General features: G+C 39.4%; 1 protein-coding gene across 10 annotated transcripts in view; it reads left to right on the top strand.

Annotated features, from left to right (window-relative positions):
• The window catches only part of maoa (monoamine oxidase a), a 35,143-nt gene that overhangs the window by 290 nt on the left and 14,429 nt on the right, over nucleotides 1–20,424 (top strand). For 6 of the 10 annotated variants that reach the window (XR_015859823.1, XR_015859821.1, XR_015859824.1 and 3 more), the window contains exons 2-15: nucleotides 6,047–6,141; nucleotides 6,411–6,548; nucleotides 10,008–10,112; nucleotides 10,190–10,281; nucleotides 10,439–10,580; nucleotides 10,662–10,811; nucleotides 11,018–11,177; nucleotides 11,263–11,359; nucleotides 11,550–11,603; nucleotides 11,669–11,726; nucleotides 11,876–11,973; nucleotides 12,046–12,157; nucleotides 13,048–13,110; nucleotides 13,188–14,163. Coding sequence is in view for 1 of the 10 variants with exons in the window: in XM_088382887.1 (XP_088239013.1) it covers nucleotides 6,047–6,141; nucleotides 6,411–6,548; nucleotides 10,008–10,112; nucleotides 10,190–10,281; nucleotides 10,439–10,580; nucleotides 10,662–10,811; nucleotides 11,018–11,177; nucleotides 11,263–11,359; nucleotides 11,550–11,603; nucleotides 11,669–11,726; nucleotides 11,876–11,973; nucleotides 12,046–12,157; nucleotides 13,048–13,110; nucleotides 13,188–13,343 (1,520 nt within the window). In the remaining 9 variants the exon portion in view is untranslated. Of the gene's footprint in view, nucleotides 1–6,046; nucleotides 6,142–6,410; nucleotides 6,549–10,007; nucleotides 10,113–10,189; nucleotides 10,282–10,438; nucleotides 10,581–10,661; nucleotides 10,812–11,017; nucleotides 11,178–11,262; nucleotides 11,360–11,549; nucleotides 11,604–11,668; nucleotides 11,727–11,875; nucleotides 11,974–12,045; nucleotides 12,158–13,047; nucleotides 13,111–13,187; nucleotides 15,915–20,424 lie in introns of those variants that run through there. The other 4 variants (XR_015859827.1, XR_015859826.1, XR_015859825.1 and 1 more) reach the window with 2 other exon arrangements.

Raw genomic sequence — 20,424 nt, 5'->3', positions numbered from 1 at the left:
TAGGTGTTTGATGAGCAACAGTAGTTGCAGAAGAACGGCGCCTGTTGAGTAAGAGCTTATCATTCACACACAGCAGACTTTGCATTACATAAGAGCAAGAGGAAAAGGGGTGGATGGTGTGTTGGGGTCTCTATCCTTTGGTTTGCCTGTCTGCCTGCTTGCTCAATTAGACAGACTTGTCATTGTTTTGCTGGAGGACATTTTGCAGAAAAAAAATGGCAGCAGTGTGCAAAATAGCAAGTCTTTTATTCGTGGCATCAGTGAGAAGTGCTGACTAGTTCATGTGACAAGATAATATGAAACAACCCATTTTATTTGTATTTACATTTATTTATGATATTATGATATGCTTTTTTATTATTTCATACCACTGTTCTATTTTAAGTATTTTTAAAAAGTACATTATTTGTATTAAATTCATTATTCTTTTATTATTTTACTTTTAGTATTTTATATAACTGGACAGCACAAAAATATGGCAATTTGGTAAATTGTTTCTTTAGAATAGTAGGTTTATTATCTTATTATTTTCTATAATTTGTAATTGTAATTAGTTCATATCACTGGAATATTTTTAGGATTTTTTAAAAAGTATATTGTGTTTTTTTTTTATATTACACTTAGTATTCTTTTGTCAAAATGGATACATCTCTGCGAATGCCTTATAGCTTATTTTACTTTTTACAGTTTATTCCTTAAATTTATCAGTGGCCTCAGTAACATGTGGAAGAACCATACACAGCTGCAACAGCCCTGCATGTCTTCTTGTGTGACACCATCCCATTCTTCACAATTTAAAAACGTTTGCTTTAAATGATAACAAAATAATGCTCGGTTTTATTGAACGCTGTCAAAGTTTTTAACGAAAAAAAAAATTTTATTTAGAAGTGGAAGAAGTGCTATGAGAATAATTATGGTTGTTGAAATTTACTATATAATGTCCAGAACCCAAAACCCAACTTTATAAGCCAAGACCAGTATAATAAATACTGGAAGATGACAATAAAGTCTAAAGGTTGTAATTTTGGCTCTTTTATTGGTAGATTGTATGCAATATGATTTGATGAACTGTAAACGGTGAAATGAATGCAACCTGCTTTTGTAGTCATGCAGGCTATTTAGTGATTCTCCAGACGATTCTTCATAATGACAGGATGACAATACAGCAGTCTGCTCAATTTATTAAACGGGGCTAGACATTGCTCGGTGCAGCAGAAGACTATTGATCCATACTTCTATTGTCCCCTGTATGCCAATTGACACCTGTGCCTCATTCCTTCCAATATGAAGTAAAGACAGAACCTGTATTTTCAATACTGATTATTTTTAATAGTTATGATGGTGAATTATGGAATTGCAACATCTGAATGAATTTCCATGAATGGTTACTTTAGATTTTTATGAATTGGTGAGTTAGAGTTAGGTTAAACATTAACGAAACAATTCCTGTCTCACATTTAGATTCCACATCAGCATTATTTATCGTACAAAGTGGTACAAATACAAAATACTTCATCATAATGAACGGTAGCAAAATCTTTCCCATATAATACATATTTGATGACGACAACCAATTGCTATTGATCAGTATCAATACCAACACTGGTATCAATATTATTGATATTTTATTTGGTTCGCCCATCACTAGTCTTCAGCACAGATGAAGCAAAGCACATTGCTTTGTTTTATGGGTTGTTTTCAACATTGGCATTCCGAATGCACAGACGCCGGAAACGTGTTCTGCAGAACTTGATTGGTTTTGACGATGGGCAGCAGTTTGAAAGCATATTACCGATCCACCATCCAAACATAAGTTGAATTTTGTCTTTTTTGAGCACAGCGTTTGGAGAGACTTTCACAGATGATTTGTGCCTTCAGTTTGCGATTATGGAAGATGTATTCTTTGTGTTGTCAGCTCCTCTTGGCCGACGCCATCTTTGGGAGTCAGACGGAGACATTTAGGTCAGTGTCGCTTCAAATTCCAGTCAAGTGTACGCAACAAACGGAGGAGAAACAAGGCAATTCAATAAGGCGAGCGTCAACCTCCTTGTGTGCCAGATTAGGGCCTTGGAACAACATCATTTGTTTACACGTATAAAACCATCATTGTCAGCTCAATGACCATTTCCCTTCACACTTGAAATGCAATTGTCCTTTTGCCGCTGTGCGCCTATGGCCAGAGGTCCCTCGGGGGTTGGGATGACTTTTACGAGGCGACGTTAAAGACCTGTGACAGCCACTTATCACAGTCAGAAGGAGGGGAAGGAAGAAACAGAAGGAAGGAACTTCATGTTCCTGCTTTGTGTCAGAAGGAAATCAAAGCTAAGAATGTGGGCCGGAAGCAGAGTGTCTGGAGGGATGTGCAAGTGCAAAGAGGATCTAGGCAGGGGCCTTTCTATAGACACCCGTCTGTGGCCCCGGGCAAGAAGATTAATAAGCACATAAAATTCGAATAACAAATAGCCTAAGCTAACAACACTGGAAGCAAATTTCACCTAAATAACTCTACAAACTAAACCTGTAGTATTTAAAATGGTCAAAACACAACCAAATAAAGAAGAAAAAAAACGTAGATTATTTTTTTTATCATTAAAATCCTCATTTGTACCAGCCTGTGAGAGGACGGTCAGGATCCTCAATCAAGGACGTGAGATTCGAGAAGAATTCCAATTGGCCCATGTGGATCAATACGGAGCCTTTCAGTATCATGATTGAAGAGGCCCACTTGTTACTAAGCTTCTAAGAAATTGTCTTTCTTGGAAGAAAAAGCACACACAACATTTTATTTGATAGACAAGCCATAGTTTGATGCATTTTATTTCAATTTATTGGCTTTACGCAGCTAATTCTACTTCTTTTATACGTATATATTTAAGAACTATTTAGCCAGTTGGTTTCAGTGAAATCAGAGAATATAGCCAAAGTAGCAACATGATATCTCAACAATAATTAAATGAGCATTAAATAATGACAAACAATATCAACAAATCAACATGATTATGACCGACGCATTTCTTTCTCAAAGACTAATCCAGGAAAGTGGAGCAAAGTACCATAAATCCTTTTTCCAAATTCAATCCTAAATCTCAGAACAGATGACAGCACCAGCTCTTGAGCTCTTAGACAATAATTGCCAACAGATCTCACAATAAAAGAACAGATTCAAGTGGGGAGTTAAAACAAGGATAGACTTATAGATGAGAGGTTATCAATGATGGAAAATTATTCAAAATCCAACTGAACCACAAAGAATCACAATAATGCAGGTCATTTATTGGTCTGAAGAATGTAAAATGGGAAGAAGGTTTGGCAAATGGATTATAGTTAAATAGATAAACAGGAAGCATAAATGTTGGGATCAAAACATCAATTATCAAAATGAGCCGACGGATATTTGTGATTTTATGGACCTTGAATGAATAAATGAATCAATACAATGTTGTAGGGTGCTCACTAAAGCTTAATATGTTTAAATAAGGAAACTTATTACATCCATAAAGTCCAAAATATTGAGGCTGTCAGTTTGATACTTTGAAAGCATTTGATGATATGTGCATGTGAATTCTGATGATGATTGATAACGATTTCCTGACAATCAAATATGAACCTCCCCAGTTTAGAACCCAAACCCACTTTCTGATTATTTCATCTTTCTCTTCATAACTGCCACCTTTGTGTGCCCCGTGCATCATGAGTGTACTCAAACTACCCAGCCAATCCGAAAGATGAAAGCTTATACTATCATTTCTGCCTTTCGTCTTGATGCACTTATTTTGTGCTGTTTGAGGCTTGGCATCCTGGTTGCTCTCAGTGTTTTCTTTTGCGTGTATCAGAAAAGGATAATACGAGGTTTGTAATCTAATCAAACAAGCTTTCTTATCAAAGGAAAATCCAAATAAAAGGCTACTTTTTCTTTGTCCGCCTGATGGCTGCAGGCATAAACAAGTGATGCACAGATGCTCTTTGTTACCCAAGACAGACAATGACCTTTCCCAGTCTGGCACAGGTAATACCATCACTTTAATAGCGTTGTGAATTTGCGAGGGCTACTGTGGCCATGACTAAAGCACAGACAGTCTGAGTGTTTGTCTAAGAAGGAGCCACTAGTTGCTTTAATGCAACTTAAAGTATGTTTCAAGTCATATAAATCTTTCCAGACTCAATGTGGCTTTATGGGATTTGGAGGCAGAAGGATGGATGAAAGTGAATTCAGGCATAAAGAATGATTTGATCACTGAAGAACAAAGGAATCAGAATGCATTTCTGTTCCTTAAGTTTTAATCTTAATCTTCTCAAAGGTAATGATTTATGTACGTTTCCAGGACCAAATTGTCAAGAAAATGTAGCCAGGCTGGCGATAACCAAAGTTTTCCAGCTAGGGCCGCACATAGTACGACAGCACATCCGTCACATCGTCCGTACATCACTATTAATATTAATAAATATAAAACACGAATGACTACATACATAATGTGTTTTCGTTGTCACACAAGTTAAAATAAAAGTCAATGAATGAAACACAAACCAATAAATCAGTCTAAAGTTAAATGACCAAGCTGAGTTGTGTGTCTTACGGTACTAAAATCAATAATAAAACTTTTTAGCTGAACTTTGCTAGGTAGGGATGGCACATAAATGTGGATGCTGCAATTTTATTGTTTTATGTGAGTGAAGAGTTAAGTGAGTCTATTTATTAAGTGTTACATTTATTCTTGAAAACCCCCAAAAATGTCAAGTCCCTGCTAAACCCTTCTGAGCAATTGTCTCTTCATATTCAACCGTACGTGAAATCTGGTCATTCCTGACAGGAATATACAAAATACTTTTTCCTCAACTGTATTTGAGTTTATGAATGGTGATGTTTAATTTTGTAAATTAGTGGTTTATTCCTACAATTCCATTTCAAGTTTCCATGTTTGAAAATGTTTATAAATCCTGCACACGTGTACAGACTCACTTTTTTTTTCGTACATTTGTATGTGTGAGTTTTCTGTTTTAAGAAACGCAATTCTGAGTTTACATGAACTAGCAACAACACTGATGTTGGTATGCACTCCAAATCAAAACAAATAATCTCCTCATCTGACGTTCTCCAGTCCCACCCAACCAGACACAGTGTGCGTGTGTGTGCGTGTCTGTGTGTGTGTTTTCCCACGCCAAAGTTCTTTATGACTGAGGTCAGAGTGAGAAAGGCTGCTACAGAGTGTGAAAACCTTTTCTCCCATCACATGACCAAGTAGTCATCGCTATGGTTACCACAGGTCCACAAATTTGAAGTTGGAATATAAATCAGTTAATCCTACTCCTTTTAATCATATTGTGAGAGCAACGAGAGAGATTGAGATGAATGGTCAGAACAAGAAAGGACCGGAAGGGCAAAAGTACAGGAAATGAGCCGACTGGTTGGACGTAAGGGCAAAAGGGTGAGGACAACAAGACTGGAGAAGCTTGTAAGTGGAAATAAGAGTCTAAAACAACACAAAAGTATGATAATGAAATGACAAGTTTTAACAAAGTTAGAATATGTAGATTATGTAGCTACTCAAGGTTGAACAGGGATCGAGTTTGTATACGCTCATTCAAACGTTTTTTTCCTGGTTGCTGGGGAAAATCAATCACTAGCCATTTGAAATGGTGGTTTAGCAGAAATAAAATTAGAATACAATTTTAGAGCACCATATTTGTGTTAATTTGCTCTCATCCATAGAAGGGATGAAGTCAGATAATAAAAATGTAGCATTATTTATTCTCTTCAAAAGGTAGATACCAACAGCTACAACATTTTTCTTTAACAACAGTTAAAAATTTTAAATCAAAACGTACAGTGGCATTTGCTATACAGTATGTTAGCACACTACTTAGTGGTTGTCTAGAATGACAGAAGAAAATGGGACCGTAGCATTTTTTATTATGGAGCAGGACTGACAACTTCATTGTGAGTCAAATGAACACAATTTGTGGAGATAATCTCCTCCTTCACGCTTTGCTCTTGGTTGAGGTAAAAGCAGACCTTGTTGTTGCTGATTACGTCTTGTCCCTTTCCCAGGGTTGAGTGCAGCCAAGCTGTTGCTGGAGAGCGGACTGAGCCCCGTGGTCCTGGAGGCCCGTGACAGAGTTGGTGGTCGAACGTTCACTGCGCGGGTAAGAACCACAGTTCCTGAGATTATATCAGCCTAAGGACTTTGTTGCTAACATGAAACACGGGTTACTGCTACCAAAAACCCCAACGTTGTTAACGAAACTTAATAAATCAATTTAGAATCTTCTTATTTGGCATTTGCTTAAATTTTCAGCATAACATTTCCCAAGAATATGCTGACTATGAAAGTGCTAGTTCGGCCAAAAGATGGCCCTCTTTAAATCACTGTTATTCACTGTCATAAATGCATTCATATTATGTTTTATTTTAGAATAAGGAGACCAAATGGGTGGACCTGGGCGGGGCTTATATCGGTCCGACACAGAATCGTATCCTCCGATTGGCTAAGCAGTACGGTATCAAGACATACAAAGTCAACGAGCAGGAGAAGCTGGCGCATTATGTTGACGTGAGTGTTCAAATATTCTCTTTACTTGGTTTTGGGGGACAACACAGTGCATTGGTGATGGATGGATGGATGGATGGATGGATGGATGGATGGATGGATGGATGGATGGATGGATGGATGGATGGATGGATGGATGGATGGATGGATGGATGGATGGATGGATGGATGGATGGATGGATGGATGGATGGATGGATGGATGGATGGATGGATGGATGGATGGATGGATGGATGGATGGACATCTGATCTGTTGCCATACAACCTTGAGGAGGTAAACAACTTCCAGTCACCTAGAAGTACTTCCTAAAAGATCTTACACAAGCACCAAACAAACACTCCATCCCATGTGTACTATTCTCCAGTATACGAGTGATGCTGATTTTTGCCTGTGGGCTATAATGCCGTTTTTTTTTTTTTCAAATTGTGTCTGAAAGGATTGCTGAAAGCACTCAAATAAGAGAGATGCCATCTTTCTCTGCTTCTCCTCCATATCTTGTTAGCATTGGGCGCTGCGCTGTCTTAACGCTGTTTTCTTCCTCCACATGATTCGATTTCATGCTGCTGCCATGTTTCTACCCCAGCTCTAAATCACATGACTGACTCCAAGTGTGTGTGTCTCGGCTGGTTATAGGCTATGTTGTTCAGGTCAGTGAATCATAATGTCAAAGAAAGACTTTGAAGCTCTGGCCATGTACACCACCAAACCGAACTAAACATTATTATTAGCATCAACCTGCTATTGACACCATCCGCTGTGCGAGTGCGTTTCCCCTAACAACTATCGGAGTTGGATCCATTTGTATCTGCCTGGCTGGTTTCCATGACAGTGGGCCCCATCAGATGCTCAGCGCTATTTCACACAGTATAGTGTTGTGCATGTGTGCAAGAATTGAATTTTGGTTGTTCTGCATATAAATATTACTTGTGTTGGTTAAAAACATAATAGTTGCATTCTTAATTTGAGAGCATTTGTGAATATATAGTGACAGGCAAGGCTTGAAAGTAGCCGGGTGATAATATTTGCACACGTTTAATTGTTGTGTGCTGTTTTTCAAGAAGGAAAAAATTAACATGTTAAATAATAATTAGAAAAATAAATAGCCTTGTTTTGTTATTGTTTTAACAAGTAGACTTTGGCCTGCAGTTTGTTCAGAGAGACATTACCATATCTTTTTAAGGCTGTTCTTAAAGAGACAGTAGCATACTTTTAGTGACCTGGGAGACAATCGCTGCCCTCAGAGGTGCAGTGTGAAGTCAGTGGACTAATAGCGATTCAGCACGTGTGCACAGCTATTGTATAATCGGGGCTAGCTTTGCTAGCGTGGCCGCATTGCTAATCAGCTTTTCCTTGGCAGATTGTAATCCAAAAGGCCAGCGCTTGCTTTCCTTATCAGCAGGCTTCTGAGCCTTGCAGCTGTCAGCACTGCAATCTTTCATGTCACTCATTGGCTAGCAGACTTTTTATTATGCAATTTATCATCTTCTTATATTTATATAGTGGGCTTTATCACTCAGTCTCCATTGCACCGTCGTAACAAACATCTGATAATTAAGTCTGCTCTATATTGCCATGTCATTTATGCACCTTAATTTCTTCTTCATAAAGTATTCCCTCAAAGCGCAGCTAACTGTAATGTCCTTTATTTAAAAGTGTTTTGCAGTGTTACTTGAATTAAAAAAAAAAGAAATGATTAAATTACATTACTATATCATTTATTAAAATGGATGCACATAAAATACGATTATGTATCTGACTGTAATAGAATGTTACGTCGGCTGCCATTGCACATAACAAAAGATGCTCTTTAATATTGGGGCGGAAATGTTGGTAGGTGCTGCTATTTTGGTTATCAACGTAAATTGAGATCAATTGATCATGCTGGGAAAAAAAGATCATACTATACTTTTTACCGTTTTGTTTGACCTAAAAGCAAGACGTTTACAGTATTTAAGGGAAGTGTTTATTTGGCTAAGTGGAAGATGCAACTGTTGAATAATTGTGCCACAGCTTTATTAGCGTATGATTGTTCTTTGGAAAAATGCTGTGTCGATCATTTCCACCAATCAACTTCCTGCCTTCCTCCTTCTCCCAACCGTGTTTTGCTGGAGTTATTCGCTTTACTATGCGATCAAATGAAACCTTGTAAGTATTATGATTGTTTTTTGTGTAAAAAAGCACGCTTGAGCTGTTCCTAATATTTTGGTTAATGTAGCACCACCTACAGGGGATGCAGCCGTTGGATCTGTGTTGTCTTTCCGGCGAAGGGAAAGACGATTGGCTGCCCTCTGATGTAGAAGCAGATGCTTGTGTGCATACTCTCCCCCTCCTCCTCACACGCTCGCCTTTCCTGTGTGAACGCTTCACCGCCATTGCCATGGAAACGCTCATGAACTGTTTATGGAAACAGACATTTCTGAACACTGTACCAAATCAATGTTTTCATATGCGACATATTTGTGTGGCGTAAATATAGTATCCTGAGGTGGCATTAAAAAAAAAAAAGGTTTTCCATTTTCATTGGGAACAAAAGTTAAACATGAACACATTGAGTGTATTAACCTTTCCTACATTGAACTTTCGTCACTTAACCTTCTAATCTAAGTGACTACATGAGTGTTGAGAAACAGGTCAAAGGTCCAACCTTGACAATAGCACAATTGTCATAAAAGTCATAAAATACGACACAATACATGTATTGCTAAATCAATACATGTATATTTTTATTGGAATACTATGTCATAAATATTACTCCAAAAAACAAGGTTGAACGTGACCCAATTTTTCTTCGTCCTCTCGCTGACTCAAAAGATTTTAACAGCAGTTTACGAGGAGATGAAAAGGTTATTGTGTGAAGGCAGAGGGTAACATTTGATTTGATATTCAAAATATAAATGTATAATTTTTTTAGTCTTTCACCACCTCTCATGCAAAGATAAGTATTTATGGCAGTCATGCCCTTCAAACTTTCAGTGTCATTGTTTGCACACAGTGTGTGTGCGTGCGCGTGTGTGTGCGCGCGTGCATGCGACCCAGACAGTCAATAACAAAACCTCTGTTGTGCTTTAGTACAATAATTAGCAATTTGTTTATAAGTAAAGTTCAATCAAGTTCAAGCTGAATAGCCTCAACCTTAAGTACATTATGTGCACCTTACTCAAATAGATCCCTGGGTAGCATGCATAAATAATAATCTTACTTCATGTTCACTTCAAATGTCAGGAGGCACGATAAGCCTGTTTGCTAATTATGTTGATAACCAATATAACTACAGTTGACGTGTGCTGACGACCTTTTGGCCAGGTCCCGGTTTGTAAAAGAGATTTCAATCTCAGCAGGTCTTTACCGAGTTAAAAAAAAGTGTTTTTGCTCCTTTTCCTAATTTAAGACTTCAATGTGGAAAGGTTACATGAAATGGTATTGGAATGAATCCAAAACTAAATTCTTCGTTTTATCTATTAGGGAAAGACTTACACCTTCAAAGGCTTCTTCCCACCCACATGGAACCCTCTCATCCACTTGGACTTCAACAATCTGTTCCGGACTTTTGACGCAATGGGCAAGGAGGTAAACGCTGGACCCACTCACCTCTATACTCTTCTATTCCACATTAAATTCCCGTCAATTTGTTTCTCTTTTTGCAGATTCCTCGAGAAGCCCCCTGGAAAGCTCCCCATGCTGAGGAGTGGGATCACATGAGCATGCAGCAGCTCATAGAGAAAATCTGTTGGACCAGGTAACATCTGTTGGTTACATTTGGAATTCAAGTCTAAATATAATTCCAGCACACTTTATTTACACTTGATGGAATGTTTTGGCAAGGTTAAAATTCAAATGAAAACAATCATAAAAGTATGAGTTAACATGAAATGGCCCTTGCTTTGTGTTTGAAGTGCCACCCGTCGCTTCGCCACGCTGTTTGTTAACGTGAACGTCACCTCCGAACCCCACGAGGTGTCAGCTCTCTGGTTCCTGTGGTACATCAAGCAGGCGGGAGGAACCATGAGGATCTTCTCCACCACCAATGGAGGACAGGTATGAACGTAACCAATATATATATATATATTTATAGCTTTATAAGAATACCACAATATAATTGCTCTTCATCCCCTGCAGGAGAGAAAGTTTTCAGGCGGGTCAGGTCAGATCAGCGAGTGCATGGCCAGAGAACTGGGTGATCGGGTCAAGCTGCAATCTCCGGTCTACCGGATTGACCAGAGTGGCGACATGGTGCTAGTCGAGACGACAGACAAACAGACTTACATGGTAATAAACTTTTTTCCATCATCATGTCACGGATACTGCAATTCCGTAAAATTCTAAATTGTGTCCAGTCCTGCTGCCTATTGTTAACCAACTTTATAAAAAGGTCTCTATGTAAACAAATATCTCAGAAAAATCTGAATTACAAATACAATAACTTTCTGTTGCACAGTCTAGTAATCCACTGGCTGTTTTTCCAATCTCCTCAGGCCAAGTATGTGATTGTGGCCACCCCTCCTGTCCTCAACCTAAAGATGCACTTCAACCCAGAGCTGCCCCCACTGAGGAATCAACTCATTAGTCGTGTCCCCATGGGCTCGGTCATCAAGTGCATGGTGTACTACAAAGAGAACTTCTGGAGAAAAAAGGGTGATTAAAATATGGGAGAGACAGCTCTTTATTTGCTTTGTGTGGTTTGCTTTTCGGCAATTTTGGGCGGGGTTGTCTTCTTCAGGTTTTTGTGGCAGCATGGTGATCGAGGAGGAGGGAGCGCCCGTTGGACTGACGTTGGATGACACGAAACCTGATGGCAGCGTGCCGGCCATTATGGGGTGAATCAATTGTAAAATTTAATCCAAGATGGTTTTATCTGCCCCTAAATGTATTTTAGATGCTGATTTAAAAAATGTCTACACTTCTATGTTTTTAGGTTTTACCCCTAAAAGCTTGACTAAAATAAAAGCTTAAATATTATATTATTGTTATTCATTTTAAAATAATGTATTTTGTTTCCTTCGACAGCTTTATCCTGGCCCGCAAATGCAGAAAATTCTGTGGGCTCACCAAAGAAGAGAGGTAAAACACAAACGTGTAAACCACTTTCACTTATTTCCCTACCGAAAATTATGTCTTGTGTTTAGGTTCAAAATGATCTGTGAGAGCTTCTCCAAAGTTCTGGGCACTGAGGAAGCTTTGCATGTGAGTTCAGACAAACACATGGAAGATCATTTAAAGTTCAAGTTTCAAACTCTGGTCCTTGAGGGCCACCATCCTGCACGGAGATGTCTCCCTCTTCCCCACCCACTATTTGGAATCGAAATAAATCCGCCCATCAATGTGTGCCCCAGGCGATTCACTACGAGGAGAAGAACTGGTGTGAAGAGGAGTATTCGGGAGGGTGCTACACGGCCTATTTCCCTCCAGGCATCCTCACCCAGTTTGGAAGGTAAATAGAGAGAATAAACAAGCTGTGTCTGTGCTGAACTGCGGTTAAAGCTTCCCCGTGTCTTCCTTGCAGGGTGCTTAGAGAGCCGGTGGGCAGGTTGTACTTTGCAGGCACTGAGACTGCCACTGAGTGGAGTGGCTACATGGAGGGTGCTGTCCAGGCTGGAGAGAGAGCAGCCAGGGAGGTCAGAACATACACAATGTGTTGGGGAATTGAAATATACACATATTCCTTAACAACGCACGTGCTCCTAAGTGTAAAAACTGGTGCATCTTGATTTGGGCGTTTGGGAAATTTAGCAAGCAGCTTTCCTTTGACACCTCCCACCTAGAGTTTCTGACAATTTAGTGGATAAAAGTAGGCTAAACTTTATGCCTACTAATATTATTTCATTGCTAAATTTATAATTTAGTTTTGCTTAAAAATTGACTTGTCGAAACCACAGGGCTCTTTTCTAGGGCCCATATTGTTTTTCCAAATAATGCACATGATATCCTAAAATTCAATTAGTGTATGGCTTGAAAGAATCTCCTTTTTTCTGTTTTACGCTGAGCACCTGGTACCATGCTAACATCATTAACATCATGAGATACCCTCTATATAATAAGATTGGCTGGCACTCCCTCACGGTCACCAGGGATCAGCTTGGCTTTGTTTTACAGATTAGAAAACTTCCGCCCTACTTTAATTCACTTTGATGCTGGAATACTGGAGCCTAAAAGTCACTTGTGAATGCATCCATGTCTCATGTGTCCCTTACACATCCCGTAAAAGACCCCATTTCAAGTTTAATGCTCTGCATACTTAACAGGCTTTGTTGAAATACTCTACAATTCTCTTTTTAAATGGTCCTTTGGCCTCTTTAATCTTCTATCTATACAAACTTCATACATCTACTATGTCTTTTGATGTTACAATATTTGCAGAATTCTCGGACGCTGCTGGAAGAGAGTGTCTAAAGTGTGTCTTCCATAAACGCTGTTTGCATTTTGAATGAACACTTGATTGCAGATTTATCACACCAATACAAATATGACGTAAATGCACAATGACCCCCAATTGAATGTGCTGCAGATTTTGTGCACAATGGGAAAAATCCATCGCAGCCAGATCTGGCAGACGGAGCCTGAGTCAGAGGTGAGGGGTCTTCTGGAACTTTGACTACAGTAAGTGACACATTTGATTGAACCCCCGCCTCTTCTCCATCCCAACAGGATGTGCCAGCACTCCCATTCGTCACCACCTTCTGGGAAAGGAATTTGCCTTCTGTCGGCGGCCTGGTCAAGTTCATGGGTCTCTCGGCCTTTATTTCTGTGGCCACGGTGGCCGGCATGGTTGCCTACAAGAAGGGCCTCATCCCTCGGTGTTAAATACCAGTGCTGCCCACTTGTGTACTTAATCACTGAGCATGACTTTCCACGTGGAAAGATGGGTGCTGACTGTTGATTCGTAGCTACTTTTTTTAAAACTATTCATATGCCAACCTGAATTAATAAGTTATCATGTTAACCTCGATCCTGCTACACACATCACTTCTTTATTCCTCCATGCCATTGTAAATGATGTGACTTTTTTTCTTTTCACGAATCCTGCTCAAATGTGTGAATCTGAGCTTTTGGTGCTCCCTGTGAGCGTTTGTATAGTGTGTGTGTGAGTGCGTGCATGTGTGTCCGTCCCAAGTGTCTAATTACATCTTTAGCTACTAATTTTTATTGTGACAAAAGAGCACCTAGGCCATTGCAGATGGTCATAGGGGTATTTAAGGGTACATGGGGTATTCCAGAAAGGAGGTCTAGTGAAAAGTATGTTAACGCATTCTTGCTTTAAAAAATAGTATCTTATTTTGAAAACTGAATGTCGTCACATGTGCCCATCACACTTTCTACTGAAAATCTTAGAAAGGAAACTGAAAAAAAAGAGCACCATAATTTAAAGGATATTAAGTGCACAGATTGATTTTTCTTCTCCATAGTGACCATGATGAATCAAGGTATCAGTGCTCTATTGATGGCTTTTTTTCTAGCCGTGTATACGCTTACCTGAAAGTTAACCTAGTTAGAGTTGATCTACCTAATTCATATCAGCTGTTCTGGAATTGTTACTCAGAGTTTCTCCCATCTCAGGGTGTCAACCTCGAGCTCACCATTAGACTCAGAGTTAGCTGAACTATCTGCATGGAATACCCCCCAGGTAAGCAGTTGTAATTTTATTCTAATTGTCAAAACATACTTTGGTCGGCGGTCAATCGTATACCGTATATATAGACAAGCAATCATTCAGACTTACAGAAAATTTAGAGTCCCCAATTAACCTCAAATACGTGTTTGGAATGTGTGATGGAGCCACAAAAACGATATTCGAACATACCTAACCACTATTGCACTTTGTTACCCAGCCCAAAACAACATCTACAACAAAAACTACTTTGTACTCCCACCCCTAATGACTGGCCAATCAAAGAACAGGATTAGCATGCAAAAAAAAAAAAAAAAACAGTATGTCCCATACATGGATCTTCAACATGGAATAATAATCAATGGCGATATAGAAGATAAAAATGATGTAAATATGAATTTCTTGCAGGGATTTATTGGCATAAGATATAGTATAATTGTATTTTAGTAAAATGCAGTAAGTGCTTAAGGTTGTGTTTTAATCGATGTAATCCAAGCGTTTGAATGTACAATATTTCCTTAACACGAATTGCGCAAATTGTAACTCATCACTTACTATTTCTCTAGCTTAAGTGATATATTTTTTATGCTCTGCATAAGGCGCTTATCATTGTCGCTTTAATGTTAAAAAAATTAATCGACTTTTTAATCACAAATGTATGTAGCTTATGTATCAATATGACTGTTTTTTTTAATCATCATAAATCCAAATTATGAACAAAGGGTAGTAGTCACTTTAATAAACAGTAATTGTTGAAAAAAGGTGATAGTCACTTTAATAAATAGTAATTGTTGGAAAAAAATCCACAAATTGTTATATTAAACAATTAATGTGTTTGTGTGGAAGAGTGAGAGTTGAAAAATTTGTGATGTTCTTGTCTCAAAGACCAATTGTTTGTGCATCGTCAGTGAAGTTGTTTGTTGTGCCTTTATTGAAAAATTCTGGTGTTTTGTTAATGTTTGGATTCTCTTAAGTGCCTGTGTGACTGTAAATTTCATATGCCCTTTCCCATACTGGAGGTCAGAGGTCTGAGATGAAGTCAAATAAAAGGCAGGAGCTGCTTTAATTATGTAACACTCCCTTAAAGGGGTCGTTTAAAGCACTAATACCATGAAAACGCATTCCAACATAGAATTCAGTGGAAGCTTTAGAAAAATGACATTTTAGCATCTTTCGCACTGCTTAGAAAAGATAGGATTTATATCTACTGGTACTTTTTATTTTGCTATCTTGTAAAGTGTATCTCTGTCAATCATAGCCACAGGTTGCAAATAACTCCACACCATGCCATTTCGTGAAATGTTACAAAAAACGCAATGTGAAATCTGTTTTTGCAATGTCAATCTTGTATTACCTCAACTTTAATAGCTGAAAATCTCTCCTGACCTAATGATCAGACTGTTCATCCTCAGTAGCCTTATTCTAAAAATCAAAACCTGTGAATAATTTATTTCTCTGAATTCTTTTCTCTGAAAGAGTTAAGTGTTGGTGTCGTGAATGTCTAATCGCAACACTGCGAGCGTCCACTGATGGACTTGTGAGTGCTCACAAATGCATCTCACTGTGTTTTTGCAATCTCACAAAGTCCGCTAAACAAATGTTGGACGCTCTACTGCATACCTTAATCTTGGCCTTTTTTTTCTCTCTCTCATCTGTCACATTTTCTCCATTAATTCCCTTTTAGATGTATGTATTTGATTGCTGGAAAGAACGTGGTGATATTTACACGAAGAAAAAAGGGAAATAAATCTTTTACTCCTTTTCTGTCCAATGCATTTGTTATTGAAATTTAAGAGTGACTCACTTTAACATCAACATTCATGTATTTTTCACAATTAAATAAAAATAAAACAATTGGAATAAATTAAAATAACATTAATAGAATGATGTACGTACTGCAGCACATATTTATAAAAAGCATATCAAACATTATTAAGTCATTTGCTAATTTAATTGAATTATTCTTAATTGTTTTATTCTGTATGCTAACAAATTCCAAACCTTGGCAGAGGTGAAACTAAATACCAAACAATCAAATGAAAAATAGTGAGTTGGGTGGAAATTTGGCGGAAGAGATTGTTGTGCCATGTGAAAGAAGATGTTTTTTATGCTGCTCTGCAAACATCTGTGGACTGCCTGCAAATGGAGTTAATTTCTAGGTGCTGTCATCACTTTGACCACTAGAGCGCAGTTGATATCCACTTAAAAATGGTATATTTTTACAACAGAACCTTCCTAATGCTCTAAATTTGAGAAGAAAAATTAAACTTACTCTCTAGTACTGCAAATCATTCACACCCACCACAACGTTTATTATGAATATTCACATTATGATGTTACATTTGATTGAGTGACATTTGTAGAATACTGATGGAAGTATTCATATTATCCTGAAAATAGGCCCATTGCCCTAATAAGGTCAAACCTGACAGAAAGGTGGCTGGATGGATTATTCTTCAAAAATAGGAACCTCCCACCAACTACAGCTTTATTAATATTAACCCACAGGTACATTACAATACGTATATTCTTCTTAATACAAATTCCTGTTAATTCTCACGAGAAGTGCAAAATCTAAGCATCACCCCTGCTTATCACATTTCACTTGTGATAGTAGCAGTGGTGGTAATGAGTGCGCAGCAGCTTTTTAAATGCGGAGCCGTGTTAAATGGTGTTGTATGTGCATAAGCTTTGCTACTTGACATCTGGCATCTTAATTGCACTGATCACTGCCATCTTAACGCACAACGCCGCCGGCTCGTCCAATCACAGATTGACATGACGCAGTTAGTCAGCGCTGCCGCTGTCTAATGCGTTGTGACACGTCAGACTTGCCTGCTTTCATGTACACGTACACAAAATGTACCTTTAGACACACACACACACACTGGCCTCTCGTTATTAGACTGCAACCCAGCTTCTGGCCTCGGTACACTTTGCTGTGATATGAAATGTGACACTGTCAATTTGCCTCCCAATCCATCACAATGGGAATTGGATTCGGAGATGGCAACATGGTTGGTGGAGTGTGGGAGGTGGACTGAGAAAAGTCTGCCGCTACCACCCGACCACAACTGGACCAGCCAAGTGAAATGTGCTGGAAAGTGTTCCATCCATCCATCCATCCATCCATCCATCCATCCATCCATCCATCCATCCATCCATCCATCCATCCATCCATCCATCCATCCATCCATCCATCCATCCATCCATCCATCCATCCATCCATCCATCCATCCATCCATCCATCCATCCATCCATCCATCCATCCATCCATCCATCCATCCATCCATCCATCCATCCATCCATCCATCCATCCATCCATCCATCCATCCATCCATCCATCCATCCATCCATCCATCCATCCATCCATCCATCCATCCATCCATCCACCCATCCATCCAGCCTTTGAGAAATACAGCTGGACACATCTCCCCTAATACATAAGACATGAATTCATCACATGTCAAAAGTCAATTGTCCCAGGTCTCCATTGCGGTTAACTTATTTTTCACACTCGCATGACTGCTAATAATTTTTAAAATCCCACTTAAAATGGCTTGATGATGGCAAATTAACTCTGGAATGGATGGACTCACTTATATGAGGACCGCTTATTGTGAAATATAAACAAATGCAAGCTTGACCAGCATGCACGAACCTGTTTTCCACTGCATAAGAAAGTGAGGTCAGACAGAGGTAAGATGTTGAGAGGTTAAAATAGCTTGAAAGCATCAAGGCGTAACCACAGAGGCCGTTTGCCCAACATCTCTTGCAGCAATAAGCCCGGCCACCCGTTGGAGGTAAAACACTTCGATTATAGCGTCGATGACCCGGCACCTTTAGTGGCCCTGAAATGTCACATGAACAACTACTGCAATTTCACATCTCTCCTGTGAGGCGAGAAAAAGCAAAGAAACCCCAAATCAGGCCAATTTATGTTAGCAATTGAGGTAGGCTATCCAAAAATGCAGCATTTCCTCATGGCTACTACAAATTGGCAAAGCCTTTACTCGTTTTTTTTTTTTTTTTTCTTCAAAGAATAAGCTTGATCCCAATGAGCATAAGAAATATCACTATCCATCAATCAATTTTCTGTAGTGCTTCTCTTCGTGAGGGTTCCGGGTCCTAACCCAGCTGACTTTGGGTGAGAGGTGCAGTCCAACACTGGACTGGTCACCAGTCGGTCACAGGACACATGTGGCATATAAACTATTCACATTCACACCTAAAGTTGACTACACAATGACACGATAATAAAAAGAGAAAGTAAAGAGGCTGTCTCCCGCTGCAGACTTCTCCATCACTGTTGTGGAGTGATAAATAACTGAAGTAAATATATAGGAAAGCCAGCCAAGTCTGCAGTGGGAAGTAATGCAGGCGGGAGAAATGGAGTTGAGAGGCTTTGCAAGTCTTTAATCCCCAGAGTGAGCGCAATACGTCAGAAAGTCAAGCCCTAGAACTCAAAATAGTCCGCTGCCCATCTCGCCAGGTAAATGGTTCTGTGCAGGGAAGCAGGAAATGAGTGCAGGTAAGTAAGATAACCAGCAGTCTCTGTCTTGTTCAATCCCGCTGGGCCAAAATGTGCTCCATTTGAGAGCCGTAAGCCTGATCTTATCATTATCTATGTAATATAGTTGATACCATTCTTATATTGGATGTCATTTGATTGTGTTGGTCTACTTGATGTCATGGTGAGAAGATATGCAGGAGTGTCCCGTGAGGTGGAATCTCCAAAATCAAACACCGTATTTTCCAGACTATAAGTCACAGGTGTTTTTCATAGTTTGGCCGGGGGTGCGACTTATACACTGGAGCGACTTGTATGAAATTATGAACACATTATTATATCATTTCACATGTTATTTTCACACTAAACCGAATAACTCTTAATATGTTGACATACTAGGCATGTTCTCAGTTCATTGTTTACGTGATAGCTGCAAGACGACCATTGAAGCCATTCACGGCCTGATGTCTCAAGTCATTAAGGACAAACTCTTCAATCAAATCAACACATCTAATTTACGTTAGCATACCGTACAATTATTCAGCCTGTTGTTGTCTCTATTCTATTTTTATTTTAAATTCCCTTTCAAGATGACATGTCTGTTCTTGGTGTTGGATTTCATCAAATAGATTTCCCCCAAAAAATGCGACATGTCTTTTCCCTTCTTTATTATGCATTTTATGGCTGGTGCGACTTGTACTCCGGAGCGACTTATAGTCCGGAAAATACAGTACCTCAAAGTTTGGAGCAATGTTGGAGTGTAACCACAAATGTTCTGGAAATGTATGTCATGGATGTTGTACGGTTTTCTGAGCATCTGCTTTCAAAAAGATGACCAATCGGCTGGCAAATTGCACTGGAGGCCTCTGGACATTGCTGATGCAAGGGGGGTAGCCTCAGGACTTGTCATCCCCCTCTTACCCATTCACGGATGGCAGTCCCACACTCATATCTCAGCTCTGACCCCATTTGCACGCTCCAGTGGCCAGCAGAGCCCGGGAGTTGATGCTTTGTTGGGAATGGGACCTCAATGCTGCTCAGGTGATTCCACATAGAGGACATAGGGGATTTTCAGAATTGAAAGAGACAAGCTCAACTTTTTGCCGTTCCATGACATGATTTCAAAGTACTTTTCTGGAACCTATGATTGGCTGGTGACCAGTCTAGGGGGTTCACTCCGCCTCTCCTCCATTGTCTGGGATCGGTTCCAGCGCACCCATGACCCTCATGAAGACAAGCGCAATGGAAAATGAATGCATGGATGGATAGTCCAGTGCCTCGTCTGTTCCTCAGGGGGCAACCGTGAATCACGTTATGTTCACTAGGACGGTCCAAGCATTTTGTGCTCTAGGGCAAAAAATTCATTCTGTCCACTTGTTCTCTGTCAAGTGGACTGTTGGAACATTATTTAATTTGAAATTAGCCAGCCACAACTGCATGGGACATGGCCTGATTGTCAAAAATTCTAATCTTCTTTCTGAGAGGAAAAATCAGAGAGGCCTGCCCGAGAGGTCACGACGAAGGAGAAAGGTGGAGAAAGAGAAGAGGAGAAAGAACAACAAAGGATGACGAGAGGGAGTGACTAAGGGTTGGAGATAAGAAAGATAAAGGGAGAGTTGTGTTTGGGTTTAACACCACCACACTCCAGTCTGATCTCCCACGGGGACTACGGATTCTTAACAAGGATCCAGGGAGAAAGGAGTACTCGGTCCGTATCGTTGCTCACGTGTCAATATGTTGTTTTTGTGTTGAATGATGAAAGACGA

Source organism: Syngnathus floridae, chromosome 8 (assembly GCF_059516105.1).
Source record: "Syngnathus floridae isolate MCC-2025c chromosome 8, RoL_Sflo_1.0, whole genome shotgun sequence".
Taxonomy (NCBI): Eukaryota; Metazoa; Chordata; class Actinopteri; order Syngnathiformes; family Syngnathidae; genus Syngnathus; species Syngnathus floridae.
Note: the sequence above shows the minus strand (reverse complement) of the source record. Positions and strands in the feature narration are given on the sequence as shown.